The 18,589-nt window shown below is 57.5% G+C and overlaps 10 protein-coding genes across 10 annotated transcripts; 4 read left to right on the forward strand and 6 right to left on the reverse strand.

Moving 5' to 3' along the window:
* Nucleotides 1-59: 59 nt before the first annotated feature.
* Nucleotides 60-5,487, reverse strand: SCHCODRAFT_02664870 (uncharacterized protein; the record flags this gene model as incomplete). The annotated part of the gene is made up of 20 exons (XM_003034626.2): nucleotides 60-103; nucleotides 162-238; nucleotides 295-1,315; nucleotides 1,363-1,471; nucleotides 1,525-1,684; nucleotides 1,738-1,806; nucleotides 1,867-2,018; nucleotides 2,129-2,286; nucleotides 2,458-2,530; nucleotides 2,695-2,838; nucleotides 3,001-3,124; nucleotides 3,351-3,538; nucleotides 3,683-3,737; nucleotides 3,784-3,803; nucleotides 3,852-3,875; nucleotides 3,929-3,956; nucleotides 4,007-4,037; nucleotides 4,152-4,279; nucleotides 4,770-4,930; nucleotides 4,987-5,487. The coding sequence occupies 20 exons, from the start codon at nucleotides 5,485-5,487 to the stop codon at nucleotides 60-62; spliced, it is 3,267 nt and encodes a 1,088-aa protein (XP_003034672.1).
* Nucleotides 5,488-5,524: 37 nt separating this feature from the next.
* SCHCODRAFT_02207257 (uncharacterized protein) lies at nucleotides 5,525-6,558 on the forward strand. The gene is made up of 2 exons (XM_050342063.1): nucleotides 5,525-5,763; nucleotides 5,921-6,558. Exons 1-2 carry the CDS (start codon nucleotides 5,611-5,613, stop codon nucleotides 6,401-6,403), a joined length of 636 nt encoding a protein of 211 aa, XP_050201870.1. The 5' UTR covers nucleotides 5,525-5,610; the 3' UTR covers nucleotides 6,404-6,558.
* Nucleotides 6,417-6,848, forward strand: SCHCODRAFT_02456072 (uncharacterized protein; the record flags this gene model as incomplete). The annotated part of the gene is made up of 2 exons (XM_003034031.3): nucleotides 6,417-6,447; nucleotides 6,535-6,848. Coding segments are annotated over 2 exons (345 nt in total), but the record flags the coding sequence as incomplete, so codon positions are not given.
* Nucleotides 6,849-6,983: 135 nt separating this feature from the next.
* SCHCODRAFT_01124701 (uncharacterized protein) lies at nucleotides 6,984-8,945 on the reverse strand. The gene is made up of 5 exons (XM_050341066.1): nucleotides 8,718-8,945; nucleotides 8,127-8,669; nucleotides 7,700-8,071; nucleotides 7,450-7,647; nucleotides 6,984-7,388 (listed from the first exon to the last, which is right to left on the reverse strand). Exons 1-5 carry the CDS (start codon nucleotides 8,862-8,864, stop codon nucleotides 7,065-7,067), a joined length of 1,584 nt encoding a protein of 527 aa, XP_050201871.1. The 5' UTR covers nucleotides 8,865-8,945; the 3' UTR covers nucleotides 6,984-7,064.
* Nucleotides 8,946-9,683: 738 nt separating this feature from the next.
* SCHCODRAFT_02494009 (NAD(P)-binding protein) lies at nucleotides 9,684-11,103 on the reverse strand (the record flags this gene model as incomplete). The annotated part of the gene is made up of 7 exons (XM_050342994.1): nucleotides 9,684-9,821; nucleotides 9,875-10,166; nucleotides 10,280-10,370; nucleotides 10,440-10,501; nucleotides 10,561-10,655; nucleotides 10,729-10,910; nucleotides 11,061-11,103. 7 exons carry the CDS (start codon nucleotides 11,101-11,103, stop codon nucleotides 9,684-9,686), a joined length of 903 nt encoding a protein of 300 aa, XP_050201872.1.
* A 450-nt stretch (nucleotides 11,104-11,553) lies between these two features.
* On the reverse strand, nucleotides 11,554-13,258 carry SCHCODRAFT_02616796 (carbon-nitrogen hydrolase). Its single transcript, XM_003034628.2, has 7 exons — nucleotides 13,135-13,258; nucleotides 13,023-13,072; nucleotides 12,914-12,966; nucleotides 12,569-12,850; nucleotides 12,161-12,397; nucleotides 11,876-12,043; nucleotides 11,554-11,752 (listed from the first exon to the last, which is right to left on the reverse strand). The coding sequence occupies exons 1-7, from the start codon at nucleotides 13,186-13,188 to the stop codon at nucleotides 11,625-11,627; spliced, it is 972 nt and encodes a 323-aa protein (XP_003034674.1). The 5' UTR covers nucleotides 13,189-13,258; the 3' UTR covers nucleotides 11,554-11,624.
* A 90-nt stretch (nucleotides 13,259-13,348) lies between these two features.
* SCHCODRAFT_02570664 (uncharacterized protein) lies at nucleotides 13,349-14,246 on the forward strand. The gene is made up of 3 exons (XM_003034032.2): nucleotides 13,349-13,594; nucleotides 13,648-13,866; nucleotides 13,920-14,246. The coding sequence occupies exons 1-2, from the start codon at nucleotides 13,451-13,453 to the stop codon at nucleotides 13,849-13,851; spliced, it is 348 nt and encodes a 115-aa protein (XP_003034078.1). The 5' UTR covers nucleotides 13,349-13,450; the 3' UTR covers nucleotides 13,852-13,866; nucleotides 13,920-14,246.
* A 525-nt stretch (nucleotides 14,247-14,771) lies between these two features.
* On the forward strand, nucleotides 14,772-16,431 carry SCHCODRAFT_01090810 (DHS-like NAD/FAD-binding domain-containing protein; the record flags this gene model as incomplete). Its single annotated transcript, XM_003034033.2, has 6 exons — nucleotides 14,772-14,886; nucleotides 15,063-15,189; nucleotides 15,408-15,537; nucleotides 15,730-15,909; nucleotides 15,958-16,146; nucleotides 16,258-16,431. The coding sequence occupies 6 exons, from the start codon at nucleotides 14,772-14,774 to the stop codon at nucleotides 16,429-16,431; spliced, it is 915 nt and encodes a 304-aa protein (XP_003034079.2).
* SCHCODRAFT_02616810 (uncharacterized protein) lies at nucleotides 16,260-16,777 on the reverse strand. The gene is made up of 3 exons (XM_050344772.1): nucleotides 16,600-16,777; nucleotides 16,508-16,544; nucleotides 16,260-16,454 (listed from the first exon to the last, which is right to left on the reverse strand). The coding sequence occupies exons 1-3, from the start codon at nucleotides 16,740-16,742 to the stop codon at nucleotides 16,416-16,418; spliced, it is 219 nt and encodes a 72-aa protein (XP_050201873.1). The 5' UTR covers nucleotides 16,743-16,777; the 3' UTR covers nucleotides 16,260-16,415.
* On the reverse strand, nucleotides 16,658-18,453 carry SCHCODRAFT_02570671 (NAD(P)-binding protein). The gene is made up of 7 exons (XM_003034629.2): nucleotides 17,802-18,453; nucleotides 17,636-17,733; nucleotides 17,516-17,577; nucleotides 17,368-17,458; nucleotides 17,082-17,308; nucleotides 16,958-17,022; nucleotides 16,658-16,909 (listed from the first exon to the last, which is right to left on the reverse strand). Exons 1-7 carry the CDS (start codon nucleotides 18,024-18,026, stop codon nucleotides 16,751-16,753), a joined length of 927 nt encoding a protein of 308 aa, XP_003034675.1. The 5' UTR covers nucleotides 18,027-18,453; the 3' UTR covers nucleotides 16,658-16,750.
* Nucleotides 18,454-18,589: the final 136 nt, after the last annotated feature.

Below are 18,589 nucleotides of genomic sequence, written 5' to 3' on the forward strand. Positions count from 1 at the left end.
TTCGCGCGCACGGTGGGAAGAGCAGCATGGATGTCCCTTCTGTCGCACCTATCACTGACTCACGCAAGGGTAAGCGTTGCGACCCAAGGCGTACGAAGCGAAGCTGGATATGATAAGTACAAAATATACATATAGCACCGCACAAACTCAGGTGTTGTTACCGCTTTCGTCGTCCCCTCGTCTGACGGGCGTCAAACTCTGCAACCCTGTAAGCAGTTGCGTCCAGCTATCCTCGTTGCTGAAGCACGATCAGCGACACGTCCGCCGAAAAGGGCAGGACGAGATATAACTCACCCCATCTCAAGCGACATGGAATTCCACATGAGCATGTTCAACCCTGGAGGCGCCGGCATGTTAAAGCTGAACTGGAAGTTATCGTAGGGAGCGAGTCCGAGAGATGACGACCCTGCATCCCCCTGCAACGCCGCTGCGCCGTCCGGGCTGGCGCCATTGACACTTCCCGCTAGGCTGTCAAGGCCCGATGACAACGAATTTGAGGACAACGAGTGGGAATTCGAGCCCAGTCCAAAGTCGATGCCCGCCAACGCATCGCCTCCGAATTGTGACTGCGGCACAGATGAAAGCGTCGCCGTGGAGAAAGTGGATCCCGATAACCCGTCTAGGGAGGACGCGTCGGCCGGGAACGGCTGATTGTAGTTCATGCCGAAGTCGAGCATTCCCGCGCTATCCGCGATGTTTGGTGGCTCCGGGCTCGCCACGGGCCCTGCCACAGTCGCCGCCGCCTGCAGCGCACTCGTCGTCTGCGGCGTCACCACCTCCAACGAGCTATTCGTCGTTGCCGGCGACCCGTCCTGCGACGCCCCCTCCTCACCCACCCTCTTCCGCTTCTTGCTCGCATTCTCATACACCTCCCACGTCGGCATCCCGACCTCCGCCGCGTTCGCCAGGTGCCGCAAACAATCATACTGCCTCCCCGCGCTGTGCCACCGCTCCTCGCACGCGCGCAGCATGCGCATGCACTTGTACACGTCGTCCAGGTCCCGCGGGTTCGGCTGCAGGCTCGCGTGCTTGCCCGTCCAGAGGTTGAGCACGAGGATGAAGCCGGCGATCGCGACGGGGATGTGGAACTGCGGGAGCGCGACCGCGTCGCGCTGGCTGCGCGCGTCCATGACACGGGCGCAGGCGCGCGCGGCGGAGGTGCAGATCGCGAGGGAGGGGAAGTTGAGCTTGGAGCGCGCGTTGAGGGGCGTGATGAAGGGCTTGTGGACGAAGATCTGGAGGTGGAGGTAGGTGGTGTAGAGGCAGGCGGCGTGCTCGAAGGTGATTCGGTCCTTCTCTTTCGGGTTCCACTTTACTGCAGGGGGTCAGTCGAGCACGCCGATCCTCTGTGGAAAGGCTTACAATGTGGTGGTAACCCGTTTGACCAGGAATTGAGCGCAGAGTCAAGCATGGTGACAGTCTGCTGGTCTGTCGGACAGGCGGTGGTGAGGATAGGTTTACGGGTATAGTACTGCTGAGCGTCAGCACTTCCGCCCTCGATACAGTACACAGTGAAATCCTCACAATAGACCGCATAGCGGTCAAATAGATCTCCATCAACTTGATGTATTCGTTGAAGTATTCGACCTTCGAGGGCTTCCCTTCCGGCTGCACGAAGCAAGTTTCCGGGTTCCCAGTCTCCCAGTACTCATCGTCAACGGGCACGCACAGGTCCTGGTCGTACCTACGAGCCGGTTAGCGCCGTCATACATATCACGGAATACCGTAGCTACTCACATGTCGGTCGATAATGTTACGCTTTGGCCGTACAGAGCGCTTAGGTACACATCCTGACATAGCAGGACCCTGAGTACGCGGCGTCAATGAGCACATCTCCTTCACTAAAGCCTGATCAATAGCACGCACCAAAACGCCCGCTTCCACAACTCCAACTGCCTCGTCGGCTTCCCATGTTTCCTTCGATGTGCGCCCACCTCCATCGCGCGCCTCAACCCGACACCGATCTCGGTCCATGTCCCCATCGGCATCGAGCTGCCGTCGATCCAGAGGGTGAGGAGCTAGGGGGCAAGACCGTCAGTTTACGTTCCCAATCTCAGCTCCCATCTATTTCGCTTCTCCTCTCTTTGGCTAGAATATGGAGCATATGCGAATCAGCTCCCTCACTCACACAATACGCCTGCACCTCGTACAAAGACGGTCTGACAGCCATCGCGGGCCGGATCTGCGTGACCTGGCTAACGTACTTCCACCCCGCGCTGTGCAGGTCGGCGGTGCCGTCGACGAGGACGCGCGGGTCGTCGGAGTAGCGGGAGCCCAGGCCGAGGACTGTGTGGTGAGAGGGGTGAGTAGGGGGTGGGGTAGAGGATGAGTAGGAACGGGGTAGAGCGAAGAAGACGAAGGTAAATGAACGAGGGTGGATAGTGGAAGGGGTAGCGAATGCGAAGATCAGAGATGGGGAGGAAGATAGGGTTGGGGACAAAGGAGGAAAGTCCTCACCCAGCAGTAACACATACGCGAAATGTCGATCCCGCAGGTACGTCCCTTCCTCAATTAGGCGTATGAAGGTCGGCTGTGGGAGTACTCTTTAGTGAATCAGCGTAAGATACAAGAGGAGGTGGGTAGGAAGTAAGGACGCAGTCATAAAGCGGCCGTAGTGTAGATGGACGATAAAATAATCGAGTGGAATGCAGCGCAATGGGAAATCCAAGAGCGAAGACACAAAGTCAAACTCACCCGATGCAACAACGGAAAATACAGATTTACATGCTCGAAGTACAACTCAACGAGCTTGTCCAACAAGTCGGCCTCTGGGAAGCGAAAACTGAGGCCCAGGGTGCCCGTGCCGAGGGTCGAACCCGTGGCGTCTTGGGCACGGAGCTGCGAGGGTGGAGGTCAGTTTGTGACCTTCATTGCAAACGTGGCTATGAGAGAGAGACTGCGCAGATCTGTTAAAAGGCTACGAGCAATCTTCGTCGCGCGGGCAGGAGTTCTGCACGCGAAGGTCCCAAAGGCATAATGAAAAAGACCTCCCGCACCCACCTGCCACGTCCGCGGATACAAGAACTCGGACCTGATCTTGGGCCGCGCGTAAGCCGAATCGGGCGGCTCGGCGCCGGACTGGATGTGGTACTGGTGCTTGATGTCGAGGGCGGCTTTGATGAGCCTGGAGAGAGGTGAGTCAGTCTGTGTATGAAGCGCAAGCACGAGAGGAGGAAGGCGATAGATGTCGACCTGCCCGCTTGTAGGGGCGCAAAAATCACGAAGAACGACTTCCTGTGAGACTAGAGATGCCCTGCGGGATTAGAGATGCCTCGCAAGACTAGCGACGCCTTGCGGGACTAGGGACATCTTGGGGGACTAGGGAGGCCTTACGAAACAACAGTACTCACATCACCGACGAGCTCTTCCCAAAGAACACCCTTTCATCCGGCGCGAGCTGCAGCTTGTCGAGCTTGCTGACGAGCCGCGCCTCGGGCGAGTCGTCGTCGTTGCGGAGGAGCGTCTCGTCCTCGGATTCGTCATCCTCGATGGCGATAGCTTTGTCGACTTCGTGGTTGAGGTCGAGGCCGGGGAGGTACTGCGTTGGGGGTGAGGGTGGTGAGGGGGAGTGGATAATGCGGGTTGGGTTAGAGAGTTGTGTAAGGCAGGTTGGAGGACACGAGGAGGGTGACAGGGAGGCTGGTGAGTACGCATACTTTGGAAGGGGCCCTCCTGTGCTCACCTTCCTGAACAGCCTCTCTAGGACCTTGAGGCGTCGCTCAAGTGTTTCGACATAGCTGAGCTGATGTGAGGGTCCGATCATGGTGGAGGGGGTGCGCGTACGATTTGGCAGAACCAAGACTCTGCGAGAAGGTCAGAAGAGGGCGGGGCCTCTGAGTGCAAGTACTCACCTTGGTCATCTCTGCGTGCGTACACTGGAAATGGTCGATCAGACGAAGCCGGACCGTTCGGGGTATCCCCAACGCACCTCAACCTTCAGTTGTGTACATGTCGAGCTGCGAGTAAACTCAGTATGGATGACTATTCCTTCGCATTGTTTGCGCACCATTGGTTATTCGGCATCTTGCTACTGTCGCCTACGCGCGTTTTCCATGTCAATCACGATCACCGCAAGAGGTTCAGGGCGCGACCTACACTTGGCTAAAGGGCGTTAGCGCGTGGCCATATTCTGATGAGCTATGTAGACACACTCTTCCTCTTTTTGCAGTTATCGCATGCGCCGCGCATGCGGCGCTTCTTCGTCCTTGCTCTCTCCTCCGGCTCCATGGTTGAGTTGACCGTGTTTCGCAGAGGATCTGGTTTGTGTGAGAGCGTTAGACTTCCTTGCGATAGTGATAATTATCAAGCTCGAGGAAGAAAGAGACTCGTCAGAGTCTGAGGGGAGCCGTGGAGATGTAGATGAGAGTACGGGGAAAAGATGGAGTATGGGGAACGGATGACAAGCGGCGATCCGGGTGCCGGGCCGATGTGGCGGTGATCCTCTAGGAGGACATCACAGTGATGATCGGACTTTGGGCGTTTCTCGTCCCCGTTCAAAGGATGGCTCGTTTTCGACACTTGTTCCCAGGTGCTGAAAGGTCAATGTGAACTCGAAAGGTCGGAGTAGTCTGGAAAGCACGGAGGGAGAAAAGCGACCGTGGTTTGGTGCGTGGTATACCCTTTCATCTTGAACATGTGCTCATCCCAGGCTAGGGCTTTCACAGGTCGTTGTACCATAGGCACAGTGTATACAGAAAATACTACATTGCTATTCGGTCATCATTTGTCCGTTGGCTTCATGGCCGCTTCGCTACTTCCGCAAGACATACATCCACCCGTCGAATCCCTTGCTATCCGCCGTCGGCACCGTCGTCGCCTCGGTCTCCGTGTCCGCCTGCAAGTACTTCAGGAGCTCCCGCACACCCACATTGGACGGATGATCGTTCGCCTCGTCAATGACCTGCCCATTGCGCACGACGTTGTCGACGATCTGCAATGTACGTCAGCTTCCCTCCCCAAACCCAACCCAAGCCAAGAACCACTCACAATCACACCCCCACTCTTCACCAACCGCTTGCACTCCTTCACATACGTCACGTTCGACTGCTTGTCCGCGTCGATGAACGCAAAGTCGAACGTCCCGTCGCCCGCCGTCTTCGCCAACGACTCCGCCGCCGGCCCCACCACGACCTCCACGCGCTCCCCAACACCCGCGTTCGCCAGATTCTCCCTCGCCACCCTCGCGTGCTTCTCCTCCAGCTCGAAGGTCACCACCTTCCCGCCCTCGCCCACGGCGCGCGCGAGCCAGATCGTCGAGTACCCGCCGAGGGTGCCGACCTCGACAATGCGCTTCGCGTGGAGGGAGCGCGCGAGGAGGTTGAGGAGCTTGCCCTGCGCGGGGGAGACGGCGATGTCCGGGAGGTCGTTCTTGGCCGAGTTGGAGAGCGCGAAGTCGAGCGCGGGGTCGGGCCCACCGAGGAGGAAGCGCGTGTGGTAGGCGTCGGAGGCGGCCCAGATGTCAGCGGATGCGGGGGTGCCGGAGACCATTGTGGATTGGATGATGGGTGGTTGGGTAGGCTGGTAGGTTTGGTTACAGTGGTTGTTGGGAGGTGAGTGTATGCGCGGATGGATGCTTGAGATGGATGCTCGATGTGACTCAGGAGCGGGAAGATGCCTGCTGAACGACACCGCCAGCCACTCCTATTTATCGACTTCGAGTGCATGCCCGAGGCCGATGGCTCGCGCGACTCATCCGGCTGGCACGCGCCACCTCCCTCGCTCGGTCGACTCATCCTGACGGGTCTTGCATCTTCTACCGTGGAGGTAAGATCTATCTTTAATTCGTTGATCACGACATAGAATACACAGAGGTGCTGCGCGATGGACGAGGCTGCATCGTCCGACATCATAGATCGCTAAGCGCTCGTGGTGGTGAACGGGCGTCTACTCGGAGCATCTTATCTGATAACGCCACGATCAGTTTGCGGCCCGCACGATGCCTACCATTGTTCGAACATTAACGTCCAGCCGCTTTCATTCAAAGGCTACTCAGCCTTCGGAGTTGGGGGACAGGGTGAAAACCGCTCAGTCGCGAATAGTCGAAGCCACTGAGTCGGTGGCCAGTATGTTCGAATCCGCTGACCAGCTTGTTTCCGCGTCCGTCGCAAGATATTCTCCGTCGTCTTCCTACGCGCAGCACCCACCCACAATGACAACACCGTCACCGAGGAAAAATGTTTGTTTCTCAGATTTCGAAGCACAACCGCGCTGCCACGCCCCTCGGAGATGCCAGTGCCATTGTTCACGGCGCGCACGTGGCGGACAGTTTATGGCCAACACGTGGCCCGTGATGTCTATGTTCTGCGCTATGCCTTCGATGTTTATGACTAGCATGCGGCCTTATAAGACTCTGATCGACGTAATGACGGGGAAAACAACACTTGGACGCACACTCCAACGGTGACCCAGCTGTAAGGATGCCACGCGCCACAAGGCCACTCCCTGAGGGTACGTTCCGTCTTCTCGTCTCTTTATCTCCACTCTCTTTATCTTCATGTGGCCACAACCTCCCAATCGCTGCTCACTCCTATCAAGGCTTCATCCCCCTCACCCCCACCGCCACACGCATAAAATGCACCCTCTGCCACTACGACACCACCATGCGCATCTCCAGCGCGACGTCACACATCAGGTCGTCCAGCCACCAAGCAGCACTCCGATACGCCGCGCGCGAACAAGAGTCGAAAGAGATAGACGACGACCGCGCTTGGTGCGAGGAGCGCTTCAAGTGGGAGGAACAAGCGAGATTGGGTGAGCAAGAGCGACAAAAGCGGGATGAGGAGGAGGAGGCGAAGGCAGCGAAGGAGAGGGAGAGGGAGATCCTGATATTGCGTGGTGGGAGGTGGATGGGAGGTGGTGGGTGGATGTGAAGTGTGTGTCGGGCGAGTGTGAGGCGTCGGGCGAGTTTGAGGACTCTTAACGGGGGGGCGTCGGCGATCTGGGGAGTAATTTGTGGCACGATTGTTGCCACTGCCCCTTCAAGTGGCATTAGATCGCTGGATGACTTCATCATTCAAATAGCTTTACACCTGCCCCATGTACGAATTCAAGTTCGCTCTTCCTTCCTACAGCGCGCCACCAACTCCAATGGGATACTCGTCCCGAGGGAAGCGCGCAATCCCCGGACCATCAGGCTGCCCGCCGCGCGGGGCCACAAACGGGAACAAGAACCTCTCCTCGTACGGGTTGACGTACCCCTTGGTGAAGATGAGCTGGGGATCCTGATTGCTCGCGCCCTCGTGTCCACGCTTCGTCGGGGACAACTCGTCGGCGCTGGCGCCCAGGTACTTGGCGGAATCGAAGGGTGGACGGCCGAGCTGAGATTGGATGAACTTCTTGGCGCTGTTGTAGAGGGAGTAGTAGGTGGGGACGCCACGCTTGTTTTTGATCTGGGCGTGTTGGGTATCATGTTAGGGATGGAGGTGTGTGGAAAAGGTTATGGGTACGCACTTGCTTCTTGATGACAGCGATGATGGCGTACATCCAGGGGTCGACTTGGTTGTCGCCGATGCGCAGGGACTTGATGTTGGACTGCGTCTCGTGGCACGCGGAGAGGAGTATGCCACCTGTAGCGGTGGTCGCGCCCAGCATCTCCCGCCCCAAGCAGGACGAGGTGAGGATGGTGAGATTTACCCCGCCCTTGAGGTTCTGTTCCCGGCGTCAGTCATGCTAAAATGGACTGCGTCGACAGAGGGCATACGTCGCGGATGGCAGTTGCTAGCCAGTCGTTGTAGACCACCTCCTTCTCAGTCCCCTCCTCGTTCGCAGCCAGGGTCACACCGCTTTCCACGTCCGCCTCTCCGCCGGGACGGATGGCCCCGAGGGTGTCCAGGTACAGGAAGCGCACGTCGCCCGCTTCCGCGCCCGAGAGGAAGGTGGCGAGCGTCGACTTGAAGCGCGCTGCGGTGGGCGCACCCTGCCCGTCAGAGACCACGGCGGGCCCGTCCGCAGGCTCGGAGTTGTAGTAGAGCATCTCGACGTCGCTGACGTCGAAGTCGAGGTCCGTGGTGAGCGTGTCGCGGAGAAGGGAGATGCCGTTGTCAGACCCGGTGCCGTAGCGGACGATGAGGGCCTGCGGAACCGTCGCAGTGAGATACGGTGGGCAGGGGAAGTATCAGAGCACACACCTTCTTACGATGCGCCTGCCTCCAATCGTGCTGCTGCATATCGAACGTCGACGTACGGTTCATAACCACCTTCGCGTTCGCTGTCCCAGGAAAGATGATGACATCGAACTTATAGTAGTGATTCCCGTCAAACGACGCCCTAATCTGGCCCGGCGCGGACGACCGCACGTTGCAGAAGGTGGTGCTGAGGCAGTGGTGCGCCTTGGGGATGCCCCCTGCGTCGACCGTGAACTGGAAGTAGAGGCTGACGGGCGCGCGCGGGGAGATGCCGTTCGGGACGACGAGCGTCATCATCTCGTTTGTGGCGAAATCTCCCCAGTTCAATTTGCCGGTATAGACCTTGGTGGAGGGGACGAGGTTGGGGAGGGATGTCCAACGAAGCAGCGTTGACGTCGACGTCGTCGTAGTGTCGGTGGCGGTGTACATCTTGAGCGTCATGTTTTTGTAGTCGGGGGTGAACTCCGCATCAAAGAGGAAGTCCGTAAGAGCGAAGGTAATCTTGTACTCCGTGCCAATCTTTCTGACGACGTTGATGGTGCCATACTGGTCAATGCATGAGAGAAGGTTTGTCAGATACTGGTCTGAGCTCGCCTGGTGAACATTCGTTTTCGCTGTGTCGGACCACTGCCAGTACGCGCAGACGGGGTCTTTCAACGCGAGACCAGCAGGGAATACCACAGTGAGACATTCATTATCGGCACGCTGCTGCCAGTTGATCTTGCCGTTGTAGACGAGCATGATGCTGGGGAGTAAGACAAGAGGCTTGGGATGCAGAGTAAGCAGCAACGAGATGGTCGACAGCCCGTCTCGTTGGGACCTTATGTAGACCAGTCTATCGGCCTAGCATACTCTCGTCAGCGATTGAAGACGGGGCACGGGGTCCCTGGTCAAGTCGCTTGTGACGCTTTCTAGCCGCGTACTCTACTGTTCGGACGTATAAGCGCCTTCTAAAACCAAGCTGCGTTAGGCGACGTACCACTATTAAAGCACTTAGAAGAGGCCGTGAGTCACAGCAAAGTAGTAAGATGAACTTTGTACGTCTTGCACACATTCATAACCGACGCACCCTCATTTGTACGGACACTGCGGGGCTGTAAGGTCTGCGCAGTGGTCATCAGTAGACCCACACAAGCTGTCGTGGCGCGAGCCACTGCTAAACTAGCCGCCACAATCATATCTGAGAAACTCCTAAGCACCAGTGGGGTACAAGGTCAGAGAGCGGCCTTTCGAGAGTATCTTGAAGTCGTCTTTGGTCATCCGGCGCTGAAGCGAATTCCGATTGGTACGCAGGGTGAATATAATGGAATGAAGGCCAGAGCCATGTAATATCCACTCCAGTCCAGTTGGATAGTCCACGGTTGTCGCTTGAAATAGAGACATTTGGTCCAACAGACGATGGCAGAGGACAAGATGACATTGCCGCAGCCGCATAGATCGGAGGTGATGCGGGTCACGTGTGACACAACCGGCCTTCTTCCCACGGTTGAACTTGCAACGACTGATCTTCGAGGGCAATCGTTCATGGATGTATAACTGAATCCATGGGCAGAGTGACTGCTACTTCTTCTCTACATAGTCACGAAGGACCGTGCGCGCGAACTCTTCAAGTGTCCCCGCCATTACACCCAGCGCCTTCAGGCACGGGTCCGGAATCTCAATCCCGGGAAACACGTCGAACTCTCTGAGTGCGTCGTACTGAATGTGACGTCGTCAGATCGATTACCGTAATTTACAGCAGGACCACTCACGATATCATCCGTGGCTACGTCTCCGACCTTCCCGTGCCGCCTGAGTTCAACTGGTTTCCCCAGCCCCTTTGCGAACTCCGCCACCACCTCCTCGATTGTGGCGCGGACGGAGCCGAGCACGAAGGCCTGCTTTTCGATCTCTGGGAGACGCGTTTGGTAGTTCTTGAACAGTGCGACGACCGCCTGCCCCATATCGTGCTTGATCCAGACTTGGACGCAGCGCGTGCCTTCTTGTTCGCGGGTGTTGAGAATATATCCGCTCTCGGTCTTCTCGAAGGGGCAGTCGAGGACGCTGGGGTGTGATGTCAGAGGTTAGTTGGTTATGAGGGAGAAGGATTGCGAGAGGAATGGGGGAAAGAGGAAGAGGGAGAGAGGGAGGATAAGAGGCGTGGATGTGTAACGCACCCCCGAGGAAAATTCTCCATGAAGTTGCCTGGATAGATCGAAGCGCAGGGTATGCCTGACTTCTCGAGGTACTTTCGGATGGTGTCCTTGTCTGTTGGCCGCGTCGTATGTCAGCTAACACTTCCCAAACTCTTCCTATACCAGTAACAGACGAACTCACCATCGAACTCGACCGCATGCGTGTACTTTCCATGCGAGAATTCACTGATGCTGGGTAGGGAGCTGGAGAGGTCCCAAGTTAGCGCAAGGTTCTCAGAGAGCGTACAGGAAATCTCATACACCTGAGCACAATAAACTTGACACCGGCCTCCTTGCTCGCATCGATGACATTGATCCCCTGCGCTACCTCCGGCACATCGCTGAAGGGCATGGTGACCTGTCCGATACTAACGTCTGTTTCTTTCATTGAGAGATCGTTGCTGCAATTGAGAGATCGCTACTGCACTCACCAAAAATACCACCTCCGCCCCCTCCACCGCACGCCTAACCGCCTCCTTATCGTCAAACCTCGCCTCCGCTATCTGCACGCCGCGCGCTGCGAGCGCTTTCGCGGCGGGGGAGTTGGCGTTGCGCGTGACGGCGCGCGGGGTGAAGGTGCCGTCGGCGAGGAGGGCGTCGATGGTGGAGGAGCCTGGGAATGGTGAGGTGGGAGGTTAGTAGGGTTGTGAGAGGCAGGGGATGGAAGGGAGGTGAGAAGGGGAAGGGAGGTGAGAAGGGGCAGGGAAGGTGAGAAGGGCAAAGAGGTGAGAAGGGGTGAGAGTGGCATCGTGAGTATGCTCACCTTGCAGACTCGTCCCCAGGAAAACAGTTGCGATACGGGACATGACTCGGAGGTCGGGGGCGATGTTGAGTGATGATGCCAGAGACGGGATGTTAGCCTTCTTATAGTAGAGCGAGCATACGTGGCTCTCGGAAGCGTCTGGGTAGGGTACGCGTCGCTTCAGTAGATGGTACTTGGCGCTCTGGTGGATGGCACTTGGCGCTTATGCAGACTAGCAATCGCCAAAGCTATGATGTGATCCATGCCAACCTTCGTGTAGGGCAGTAAAGTAGGAACATATTGCGTATGCGCTGACCAAACCCTCGCCACCCTCCGTTCGGAATGATTTCGCACCTGGCTTGGCAGGATGGGGCTGACAAAGCTGAGTAGGTGTGATTCAAGACGCGTCACATATAGCGAGCTCGCTTTGTCGCGACGACACAATCGTTTGCTTCTGAATCGCAAACCTAGCTGAGTCGCAGGCCTAGCTGAATCGCAAACCTAGTCAGAACTTGCGAGACCAGTTGGGACTTACATAGAAAGAGTCAGGACTTTGCAGGTCTTCATGCGATTGTCCAAGCACATCTAGTCGTCTATCGGGATATTCCACACCCTTACACCCTCCTCTGTCCTGTTCAGCGCATCTACGAGTCGCGGCTTGCCAGAGCTGCGGCGCATATCGAAGAGGCAGGAGGAGCCGGCGAAGGTCTTGCCTGTGAGAAAGGTCAGTCGGAATACGCATATGCTCGGGTCGATGGAGAGGGAACAGCGGGGTCGACAAGGGGCAGGACGCCATTCACAGAACATAGTCGCATCGCTCGAAAAGGTGAACGTACCATTCTCCTCCCCCGTCCGATTGCAGATGACCACGATGGTCCTCTTGCCCTCTCCCTCGCTCTCCTCCCCCACCGAATCCGACCCATCCTCCTTTTGCCACAGCGGCCGCAATCGCGCCGCCCAGAAGTTCATCGTGCGCCAGTCCTTGTCTTCCTCGAGTTCTTCGCCTGGGTGCGTAGGTCATTAGCATCGTTGTGGTCGGCATCAAAATACGCAAAGCTTCGGCAGCTATTTCTCCGACACAACACACATCCCCTCGCTCACACGCATGCATCCAAACTCACCCGAATCCAGCCAATTATTCAACAGCACCAACAGCCCCGAGCCCTCCCTCCGCGCGTGCTCCGCGATCTCGTACGGCCCCTCGGCGACGGACCAGAGCGCGGGCGGCTGCGCGTTGAGGTCCATGCAGATGCCGAGGGTTAGGCGGAAGGGAGGGGGGACGTTGAGGCGGCCGAGGGGTGGGGGGAGGCTGGAGCGGCAAAGGGGCAGGGGGAGGGTGAAGGTGGCGAAGCCGGTGCCTGAGGGGAGTGGGGTGAGGGTTAGTTAGGTGAGTTAGAGGAAATGAAGGAGGGGAGTGGAGGAAGGGCTGGGGAGGGAGGGGAGTGGGGGAATGGGGAAGGTGAGGAGGTGGGAGGGTTGGAGGGAGTGGTCTAGGAGGGGGAGGACATGAAGGAGAAGAGGAAACCCACCCGGAATCGACCACGACTGGTCCGTCTCGAACAAGTTCGTCTTCCTGTAGTCGCCCACGCGCTCGCCCTCGGGGTCGTATATCACCGCAGCATTCGCGCCGACCTTGTCTCCTGCGTCCTTACCGAGTTTCGCAAGTTCTTCGGGCAGGAGCAACTCGGGAAAGCCGGCGACGACGTAGCAGCGGAGGCGCAAGGCGAGTTCGGCGCAGAAGCGGGAGGTGGGCCCGGTGTGGGGGCGCTCGAGGTAGGGCTTGATGGAGGTGGGTCCGTCGAAGACGTAGCCTGCGGTATAGAGTCCATAAGTACCTGATGGACGGCAAGTGAGTGTGTGTAATGTAAACGCACCTGTGAAAGCCATCTCCGGGAGGCATACGAGGTCAACGGATTGTGGCTCGAGCCTGATAGTCACGCAGCCTCAACACAAAGTCGGATTTCGAGAGTCGTTCATGCACACTTTCCACATAGCTCCCGTACTCGCGCGATGTTCGCCTGCACCTGGCCGATCTGGGTACAGACAACATCGACATGAGCTGCAGAATCCCGCCCCACACTGGCGATCCCCGCACCTTGGGATTGAACTGGACGACCGCGACGCGTAGGAGAGACTTCAGATTTGCCATTCTCATGAGAGTCAAGTGCAAGAGACGATGCTCAGCTGGCGGGCGCTTATCAGGCCAATGCCAGGCGGTGGTGGCAAGTCGAACGCCGCCCTCGGATGCGGGGTTCGGGTGCTCGGACCGGAGTGATCGCGGCACGGGTTGACGTCAGCCGCCCGTTTGACACCGGCCGACCATTTCACTTCCAGTCAGCTTGCAGTCAGCCACTCCCACCATCGTCTTCTTCTCCTCCCCTCACGATCATCGCAGCGTAGACTTCTTCACGATGTCCCCCGCCACAGCAGCTCCGTCTAAGCATGCTATCCTGTCCCTATACCACTCCACCCTGCGCGTCTCCAATTCCTTCAGCTCGTACAACTTCCGCAATTACTTCCTGAAGAGGGCACGCGAGAATTTCCGCGCGATGCAGGTGTGTACCCCCCATTGTCTTGACCCTCAGCTCTTCTGACCTCATCATTGCAGGAGGCGGATGACACCAGTGCGCTGTCGAAGCAGTACTCCGAGGCCGTAAAGGAGCTTGCTGTCTTAAGACGAAGCGCGATCGTGAACCAGCTCTACGGCGGCTGGCGGCTAGCCGTCGAGGATGAGAACGCGAAGAAGGGAATGAAGAGCGCGGAGGAGGAGACGCAGGGCGAGGAGACTATTCGGGAGCGCGGCGTTAACTGATAGGGAGGAGCGCAGGTACGTCGACTGCCCCTTGACTCAACTCACATAGACGCTGATCCAATGCTTAGTGCTTGCTTAGACGGTGAATGTCTGTACCGACCTGTGTATGTTTTGGCTCCATGGATCCTTTAGCTCACGCGATGCGGCCTTCGCGTCTCTGCCCGTACCAAATGAAGCATGCTATCTGGCCTGTCCTTCCTGGCCCTTTCCCGTCATGAAGCTCGGCACTGCATCCCAAGACCTTCTCACCTTATGGTCTTGAATCAGTCGACAAGCATTCCCCATGCACCCTCGATCGTCCTTGCTTGGATCACTCTCTTCTGCCGCTGAAGCTTGCAATGGCCTATGTTAATTCTTCCTCGATAGATTGGGAAGACACGCCGATCTGATTTCATAACATGCCAATTCGACATCCCTCCCCTTTCTCTTCACCAAGGCAACCCCTTCATCATTTGTAAGTCGGAGATTGCGAGCGTAGGGGGAGGTTTGCAGAGATGATTCGCGTGTCTCAGATCACCCTGCTCTACCATTCAGGAATGAGCTGGCTTCGTCGTTGAGAGGATACAGTAGCTCTTGTGCTGTACGAGAAGCTCCTCAGCATCGACCAGAACATCTCGAGGTTGACCAGAACATCTCGAGGTTGACCACAAGATCTCGAGGGGAGTGGAAGCGCCAACGTAGTTGGGATATGTTGGGATTCGAACCCACGGATCGGCAGTCCGCACGTGTCCCGGAAGCGACGCGTGTGATGCATGTTGAAGTTGACTTTGATCACGACTGGTCACTCTTTCACCACGACTAGTCGTTGCACGCGTTCGCTCAGCCCTCCTCTGCTCTCATCGGTTCTTTATCTCAGATCTAGCTTGACTTACTCTGTCCGCACTCTGAGAACTATCGTAGCTGCTCGTTCACCCTTCAACATGTCTGCCGACCAACCTCCACCAGCCAAAGACGACGCAGCCGCCTTTCGTGCCAAGTTCCGCGCGAGCAAGAACATAATTGTCATCGCGGGTGCTGGGCTGTCTGCGGCTTCGGGTACGCTCACTTCTTCGCGCCACTCGGACAACATGTGTTGCTTTCTATGCCGGCACCATGCTATGAAATCCTCTTCGATCCGCACCGCTCATACATCTTCGATCCGTACCGCTATGCCCATAAAACGCCGTCTAATCATAGGTGTGCTTTACCCAGTACTTACGGGCTCCTCCCAGGCATACCCACCTTCCGAGATGGCGGTGGCATGTGGCGCTCGCTCGACGCGCAAGCACTGGCCACGCCAGTGGCATTTGAGGCAAATCCGGCGCTGGTGTGGCAGTTCTATCATTATAGGCGGACGACGTGAGTAGGAAATTCAGGCATTCAATGGAACTGCTGTCCTTCAAAGCGTTGCTTTCTTATGCAACGATGAGTGACTCTTTTTTCTCGCTTTACTTTCTTTAATCCCGCCCCAATCGCCGTCTGTTCTGACCCCCAATCGCCGTCCGCTCTGACCCCCAAACGCCGTCCGCTCTGACCCCCAATCTCCGTCCGTTCCGGCAGTACTGACAGTCCTTCAGAGCCCTCTCCGCGAAACCCAACCCCGCGCACAAGATCCTCGCGAAGATGTCGATCCCCACGGAGCTCAAGAAGGTCGCCCCTCAGGCCAAGTCTTTCCACCTCATCACGCAGAACGTGGACCGTCTTTCCGTGCAAGCGCTAGAAGAGCTGACGACTGACTCGGATGCAAGGATGGCGAGGGCTGAACCTATAGCCAAGCCTGCCGCGTCCACTTCTTCCGAGTCCGACGCGGCGGATGCCAGCGCACCGACTACAGACTCGTCGACTCCAGCCTCCGACGCACAAACCTCTACATCTCCCACCCCCGCCTCCAGTTCCAAGCCCGCGTCAACATCCAAACCCCGCCGCTCCCCACCCTCCGTCTTCCCCCGCTCCATCCTCGAGATGCACGGCCGCCTCTTCGACGTGCGATGCACGGATTCCTCGTGCGGACACGTCGAGGAGGACCGCTCGACGCCCCTCACCCCCGCCCTCGGCGCGGCCGAAGCAGGCTTCTCCGCCGTCACCGACATCGGACGGCAGACCACCGTCACCGACATCGGACGGCAGACCACCGACGCCGACTCCGGCCGGCTCCTCACCGAGATCCCGCGCGCCGACCTCCCGCGCTGCCGGAAGTGCGGCGCCCTCGCGCGCCCGGGCGTGGTGTGGTTCGGGGAGAGGCCGTATTTCTTGGACGAGATTAATGGGCTGGTGTTCAGGGCGGATATGTGTTTGGTGGTGGGGACGTCGGCGACGGTGAGTGGGTTTTGGGTTTTGTTTTGTTTTTGGTTTTGGTTTTGGTTTTGGGTTTGGGCTTGGGTTTGGGTTTGGGTTTGGTGAGGGGGTGAGTACTGATGTGCCATGTAGGTCCGCCCTGCGTCGACTTATGCGTACCGCGTCCACCGGCATGGGGGAACTGTCGCGATCTTCAATCGGGAGCCCAGCGAGGCGGACGAGCGCGCGGACTTCAGATTCAGAGGCGGATGCGAGGAGGTCTTGCCAGAGTTGTTCAAGGAGCTTGCTAATCAGCAAGCAGCATGAGGGGGAGCAATGGATAGAAAAAGGTGCAGATGAGCGTTCAATGGGTAATCCGAGATATCTCAGCCTTCAGTAACAGACATAGAACACTGTTCGCCGTGATTACAGTAAAAGTGGTGGGCAGTGCAAGATGTGTGGTATAGATGCCTAGCGCTCAACACATGTGCAAAGAATGTAATCGCAAACCAGGGCCAGAGACAGGCAGGAGCCAGTTCACTCAAAAATTGCGGTGCAAATGAACCTGAATTGCGCTCATGAATTGCTGCGACGAGCATAGGTTGAGAATACATCTGCATATACATCATCTCATACATTTTAGCATCTATCGCCTGAACACCTCGCTCGTCACGCTCTTGGGGGCGTTCTTGAGCACAGTCCTGGCGAACTCCTCGATGCTGCCGACCTTGACGCCGAGCGCCTCAAGACGCTTGTCGGGGACGTCGACGCCTGGGAACCAGTCGAATTCGGCCGTTGCGGCCCACTACCGAAAAGTCAGTATGATGCTACAGCGCGCGCGACGTCCACGCACCATATCATCCACCGGCGGAATCCCCATCTTCCCAAGGCGCTTAACTTCGACGGGTTTGCCCAGGCCTTCCAATTTCTTGTCAGTAACAAGCTACTCAATTTCAACCCAGCCAATCCCCACGCACCCTTCGCCAGCTCCGCCGCCGTCTCCTCCGTCGTCGCGCGCTGGCACCCCAGCACAAACGTCTGATGATCGATCTCCGCCCTGCGCGCCTCGTACTGCGTGAAGAGGGCCGTCACCGCGAGCCCCATGTCGCGGCCCGTCCAGGTCTGGACGAGTTTGCAGCCCTCGGGCTCGCGGGTGTTGAAGATGTACTTGTCCTCCTTCTCTTCGAAAGGGCAGCCGAGTAGGCTGTGTGGGAGCCGAGGTCAGCGAGGGGAGATATAGCAAGGTGAACGATAGGCACTCACCCGCGAGTTAGGTTCTCGAGGAAACCTCCGGGACAGATGGATGCACAGGCGATGCCAGAGTTCTCGAGGTACTTCTGTATCAGGGCCTTGTCTGCGATGCGCGGAGTCAGCTTTTTGTTCGAAATCACAGGAGAGACGGACCACGTACTATCAAAATGCAAAGCATGCGGGTACTTGCCACCCGAAATTTCCTTCAGACTGGGCAGAGTGCTATTGATTTGCGTGAGTACGGATGACAGAGCGAACGAAGTAGCTCCAGAACACTCACCTGAACGCGATGAACTTGACGCCGGCCTCCTTGCTGGCGTCGATGATGTTGGTACCCTGTGTGAGCTCGGGCACGCCCCCCTGGCTGGGCATAGTGACCTGTGTAGCGATTCGCGGGCAATCAGCAAGCCTGTGAAGATGATGGCAGAGATGAATAGGATACGCACGAGAAACACGCATTCCGCGCCAGTAACAGCGCGCTTAATGGCCTCCTTGTCATCGTAAGTCGCCTCCACGACCTCGGCACCCAGCGCAGCAAGAGCTCGCGCCGCATCCGAGTTCGCATTGCGCGTCACCGCGCGAGACTTGAAGGTGCCGTCCTTGATTAAGGCCTGCACGGCTGAGGTACCCTGTACACCGGTGGCGAGGAAGACGGTGGCGATGCGGGACATTGTAGAAGATTGGGTTGAATAATGAAGGATGAAGGTCGACGAGGGTCCTTATATACCGCGCCTCTCTTCTTATATATAGCCTCGGAATCGTTCCATGGTTGCATACGCGCATCGACGGAGCGGACCCAGGAGGCGCAGCGAAAGCCAGGAAACGTTTCGAGGAGAGACGGTGTGCTGCGTAATGCAGATGAGTACGCCAGTGATGCGTGTGAGCCCGCCAATATCGGTCAGAATAGCCATCGCCCGCTTCAATGAGGGTAGGCGAGGCGCATCCCTACCCGGCGGCTACGTTCCGCGACGTTCCCGCGCGTCCTGCAGTGAGTCGCGCATCTTCTCCGAAAGGTCTATTGTGCGGAGCATCGGGTACAAGATGAGACAGGGGACGGAGTGGTCTTGAAAAAGCTCAACGACTGTATCTTGATGAAGGTGGAGGTCGAGTTCAACTCTTGGTGGCGTCCGTGCAACCATAGTCGGCAACTGCCGGACCACGTGCCAAATGTTCGGCCATAAAACCAGGTCAGCCTGACTTGAGACAACTGAGACGCGCTGGCCTGTGCTACGGC

The sequence above is a fragment of the Schizophyllum commune genome (assembly GCF_000143185.2).
Source record: "Schizophyllum commune H4-8 unplaced genomic scaffold SCHCOscaffold_3, whole genome shotgun sequence".
Taxonomy (NCBI): Eukaryota; Fungi; Basidiomycota; class Agaricomycetes; order Agaricales; family Schizophyllaceae; genus Schizophyllum; species Schizophyllum commune.

What these genes read in the sequence shown, in the direction of transcription:
- SCHCODRAFT_02570664 (XM_003034032.2), top strand. Translation starts at nt 13,451, where the DNA reads ATGTCCCCCGCCACAGCAGCTCCGTCTAAGCATGCTATCCTGTCCCTA. An exon ending in AGAATTTCCGCGCGATGCAG is followed by an intron (nt 13,595 to 13,647) that starts GTGTGTACCCCC and finishes TCATCATTGCAG; the next exon opens with GAGGCGGATGACACCAGTGC.
- SCHCODRAFT_02616810 (XM_050344772.1), bottom strand. Translation starts at nt 16,742, where the DNA reads ATGTATGAGATGATGTATATGCAGATGTATTCTCAACCTATGCTCGTC. An exon ending in CCCTGGTTTGCGATTACATT is followed by an intron (nt 16,545 to 16,599) that starts CTTTGCACATGT and finishes TGCACTGCCCAC; the next exon opens with CACTTTTACTGTAATCACGG. An exon ending in CGGCGAACAGTGTTCTATGT is followed by an intron (nt 16,455 to 16,507) that starts CTGTTACTGAAG and finishes GCTCATCTGCAC; the next exon opens with CTTTTTCTATCCATTGCTCC.
- SCHCODRAFT_02207257 (XM_050342063.1), top strand. Translation starts at nt 5,611, where the DNA reads ATGCCTGCTGAACGACACCGCCAGCCACTCCTATTTATCGACTTCGAG. An exon ending in TTGCATCTTCTACCGTGGAG is followed by an intron (nt 5,764 to 5,920) that starts GTAAGATCTATC and finishes CGCCACGATCAG; the next exon opens with TTTGCGGCCCGCACGATGCC.
- SCHCODRAFT_02616796 (XM_003034628.2), bottom strand. Translation starts at nt 13,188, where the DNA reads ATGGCAAATCTGAAGTCTCTCCTACGCGTCGCGGTCGTCCAGTTCAAT. An exon ending in GTACGGGAGCTATGTGGAAA is followed by an intron (nt 12,967 to 13,022) that starts GTGTGCATGAAC and finishes CGTGACTATCAG; the next exon opens with GCTCGAGCCACAATCCGTTG. An exon ending in GAATAATTGGCTGGATTCGG is followed by an intron (nt 12,044 to 12,160) that starts GTGAGTTTGGAT and finishes CTACGCACCCAG; the next exon opens with GCGAAGAACTCGAGGAAGAC.
- SCHCODRAFT_02570671 (XM_003034629.2), bottom strand. Translation starts at nt 18,026, where the DNA reads ATGTCCCGCATCGCCACCGTCTTCCTCGCCACCGGTGTACAGGGTACC. An exon ending in GCATGCTTTGCATTTTGATA is followed by an intron (nt 17,459 to 17,515) that starts GTACGTGGTCCG and finishes CGCGCATCGCAG; the next exon opens with ACAAGGCCCTGATACAGAAG. An exon ending in CTCGAGAACCTAACTCGCGG is followed by an intron (nt 17,309 to 17,367) that starts GTGAGTGCCTAT and finishes GCTCCCACACAG; the next exon opens with CCTACTCGGCTGCCCTTTCG.
- SCHCODRAFT_01124701 (XM_050341066.1), bottom strand. Translation starts at nt 8,864, where the DNA reads ATGCTCGTCTACAACGGCAAGATCAACTGGCAGCAGCGTGCCGATAAT. An exon ending in GGCAGGCGCATCGTAAGAAG is followed by an intron (nt 8,072 to 8,126) that starts GTGTGTGCTCTG and finishes ACGGTTCCGCAG; the next exon opens with GCCCTCATCGTCCGCTACGG. An exon ending in TCGCTGTCATCAAGAAGCAA is followed by an intron (nt 7,389 to 7,449) that starts GTGCGTACCCAT and finishes CAACACGCCCAG; the next exon opens with ATCAAAAACAAGCGTGGCGT.